Source organism: Drosophila innubila (genome assembly GCF_004354385.1).
Source record: "Drosophila innubila isolate TH190305 chromosome 3L unlocalized genomic scaffold, UK_Dinn_1.0 0_D_3L, whole genome shotgun sequence".
NCBI lineage: Eukaryota > Metazoa > Arthropoda > Insecta > Diptera > Drosophilidae > Drosophila > Drosophila innubila.
The window spans coordinates 25,037,826-25,041,438 of record NW_022995376.1 but is presented as its reverse complement, the minus strand read 5'-3'; the positions used below and the strand labels follow the sequence as shown (position 1 = coordinate 25,041,438).

The window sequence follows — 3,613 nt, the reverse complement described above, 5'->3', positions numbered from 1 at the left end:
CACAACTGAAATTCCGAGCAACTCCATTTTGTTTCCACTCCTTTTTTATTTATTTTTTTTTTCCACTTTTTTTCTCCGAGTGGAGTTTCGACCGTTTCCGTCTCCGTCTCGTTCCGCGACTGACCGTTGCTTAAAGAACTGGCGAACCGACAGAGAGACAGACAGAAAAGAGAAATAATAACTGTTAGAACGGTAACAGTTGCTCCATCTGCTTCGGATCAGTTTTCTAGACGTCCGTTGGCGTGCAGACCAAGCAACAAACTGTTGTCGCCAGTCCAAAACTCAAGTGCGTGTTCGAGTCTCGTATAAAGCTCTTCGTTTGTTCGTTCGCTGGCGAGGAGCTCGTGTCGCTGTATCGCTGTGTTTGTGTTTGTTGTGCTTTCGGCACACACAACACGTGCTGAGCTTGAGCTTTTCCTTTTGTGAGCGCAGCACGTGAGCTCAAATCGCTTCAGTTGTCTTTCTCAACAAGTGGAAAGCTTTCGAAGCGCCATTAATTGGCACCTGTGCTAATTGAATTTTCATGGCTACCGAAAAGAAGATAGAAAGCTCGCTGCAAACTGAAAAATTATTTAAATCTCAACCTGTTGACCACTAGACATGCATAGGTGTGGGCCTAAAGGAGGTGGAAAGCAATAAAGCAATAAAGCTTTCATTGCATGCTGGCTTGTGTCCTTAGAGTTTGCAAATAGTTTTCTGCAACATCAAGGACCTTGCCTTGCTCTTGAAACTGGCAACAAGCAAGAGCCAAAGCGGTTGAAATATTTATGCATTCATAAGGTCGCCCAAGCAATTTGTCCGTTCAGCTGGCACTAAATATACAGACAGACACACACACACACACACACACACTCATACTTAAAGGTATGTGTGAGTCTTATTCCTGCTATATATATGTATATAAATATTACCAAGGCATAATATTTGCAGTTTTAATACTTTGCCAAGGACGAGGTGGTGGCAAAACTTTTCAATTTTCGGAACAAATGTCTATAATTGAAATATAATTGGAATATAATTGAATGCGGTATATTTAGGAGTTGGCAGGCCTTAAGAATTTGACTGTTTAGTCTTGTTCTGAAACAGACAGAGCAGAGTGGAATTTTGGTTTTAATCAAGACCTTTTAATTTTCACTTGTCTGATTGAAATTTAAAATGTTACTGAAAACAAGCAGTGGGAAAGCTTTCGTTCCAAAGCTTTAGCGCCATCTATCGCATTTATGGAGCAAAAGGTAGCTTTTTTTGTGAAATTGTGCTAATATTAGGATATCATTGGGAATGAAATTAGAAGTTTAAATCTCTTTTTTATCTAAGCATAATAATTTTTTTTTTAAGTTTTTAAAACAATCACACAAGCACATGAACAGTGTAAATCCTGTTTCCCTTTCTTACATTTACCTGACGCCGCCTAAAATTATTTTTTGAATTTGGTTGGCTTAATATCCTAGCATATTATCTAATCGTGATCTAATTTGCAGGCCTTTATTGTTAATCTGAATCGAAAACACCATATCTTATTATATTAGATTACTACTTGGAGATTCTGTATCAAATCTAATGTTCTGCCAATTATAATACAATAGTATATAAGGAACCCAGATTTGTATTTACTTTCCAAAAAATCTCATAATGATTAAAGTTGGTCGTTCGGTTTTCGTGCTTCAAGCACTATTAATAGGTGTATCATTACTGGAGCAGGTGTCTCCAAACGTGGTTTTGAAAACTACTCTGCAGAGTGATCAGAACAATATTCTGATTTCTCCCTTTCTCATGGCAGAAGGCTTGACTCAGCTATTTTTAGGAGCCGAGGGACAAACCGCCGAGGAACTTAAATTTGTAATACCTTTCTTCAATGGAAACAATAATTCGGATATTAACGAATACATACAGGAGGATCGTAACCAAATTCGGTCTAAGGCCTTAAAATACGGAAATTCTTTATTTGTGGCAAAAGATGTGGACATATTTGCATCATATGATGAAAAGATCAGGCAAATATTCAATACTGATGTTATGAAAGTGAACTTCGGAGACTCTTCTAAAACAGTTTCCGAAATCAATGACTGGGTAGCCAAGCAAACGGACTACAAAATTCGTGAAATAGTTCAGGAAACTAGCGAAGATATAAAAATTATGCTAGTGAGCGCTATATACTTTAAAGGTTTTTGGCAATATCCATTTGAAGTATCAAATACGCAAAAAAGGGTGTTTTATTTACCACAGGAAAATGGAAAGTCCGAAGACACCATTTTGGTCGACACCATGGCCAGAGAAGGTGAATACAAATATAGATTCTTGAAATATTTAGACGCTGACGCTATAGATCTGCCCTATGCCGAGTCTAATATATCTATGGTAATAATTAAGCCGAGAAAAGTGAACGGCATTGAGAAACTCATGGCCGATTTGAACAATGTTAGCATTCATACCCTTTTTGAGGACCGCTTCTTGGAGACAGTTAAACTCTTTTTGCCCAAGTTTAAGTTCGAATATAGTGTGAATCTCAAGGAAATGCTACAAAGCATAGGCATTCATGAATTATTTCAGTCAGCTAATTTAAAATCTATGACTGACTTTGGATCACCCCTATATGTCAGTGATGTCATCCAGAAAGGTTTTATTTCCGTCGATGAAGAAGGAACTACAGCATCGGCTGTCCAAGGTTTGTATCTTCAAAAGAATTGATCTTATGCAAAATTGTCTCAACAATTGAATCATTTCAGAAATTAATATACATGCCAGACATGCCATAGATGTCTTCGAGGTTAACCATCCGTTTATATTCTATATAAAAGACAACAAGAGAATTTACTTTGCTGGACAGGTTAACAATCCCCTATAAGAAATTTTACTTGAACTTATCCTATTAAGGGCCGTTTTTTCAATGCCTCCTTAAAACCTATATGGTTGATAATTTGTCATAAAGAGCCAATTTAGTTTTTTCATTATCACAATAGAGCAATGTGATTTTTAAGCACTATACGTTATTTCATTCGACATATAAGTCAAATGTGATTTATAAATAAAGCAGTTGAGAAAGCAGGTGACTAATCGTTTCTGCTACTAAAAATGAGAGAGTCTATCATGTCATACTAAACTTTTCCGAGGTTTTGGCTGATATTGTATTTTTTTTTTTTACGGATATTATGGGAAAAGTATTGCTCAATTTTTGGGCCGCAATTTGTCGCTTCATTTGTCGATTTTGTAAATTTTTTATTCATTTTCTTAATGTTGCCACCTTTCATCAAAAATGAACTGCTTTAGGCAGTTTACAACTCAAAGTGATGTATAAGCTTATAAGTCGAATGTAAAATTGAAAATTTTTACAAACAGATAAACAGATAACTTTATAAAATGAATAGCTAAAAGCAGTTTAAGGAGGCTTTGAAAAACTGGCCCTAAATATACTTCGAAATGTGTTCAATTAAGCTTTATAAATGATCAGGGTTTGCCTTTACTACTCCATAGCAGCAGGAGCATTACAAAAATTGCTATGCTATTGCTACTTGCTCTGACTTTGTATAGAGCAGTAGCAGAGCACATAGCATAATATTCGAATAGCATATGCTATGCTATGCTCTCTACTATGTTTCGTATTAGAGCCGAGCAATAG

General features: G+C 36.3%; 1 protein-coding gene across 1 annotated transcript; it reads left to right on the top strand.

Moving 5' to 3' along the window:
- The first annotated feature begins 1,622 nt into the window (after window positions 1–1,622).
- Window positions 1,623–3,075, top strand: LOC117787440 (serine protease inhibitor 42Dd-like). The gene is made up of 2 exons (XM_034625970.1): window positions 1,623–2,662; window positions 2,724–3,075. Exons 1-2 carry the CDS (start codon window positions 1,630–1,632, stop codon window positions 2,840–2,842), a joined length of 1,152 nt encoding a protein of 383 aa, XP_034481861.1. The 5' UTR covers window positions 1,623–1,629; the 3' UTR covers window positions 2,843–3,075.
- The last annotated feature ends 538 nt before the right edge of the window (window positions 3,076–3,613 follow it).

Excerpts from the sequence above, each read along its gene's own strand:
- LOC117787440 (XM_034625970.1), top strand. The coding sequence starts at position 1,630 with ATGATTAAAGTTGGTCGTTCGGTTTTCGTGCTTCAAGCACTATTAATA. Across the intron at positions 2,663-2,723 it reads TACAGCATCGGCTGTCCAAG|AAATTAATATACATGCCAGA; the intron begins GTTTGTATCTTC and ends GAATCATTTCAG.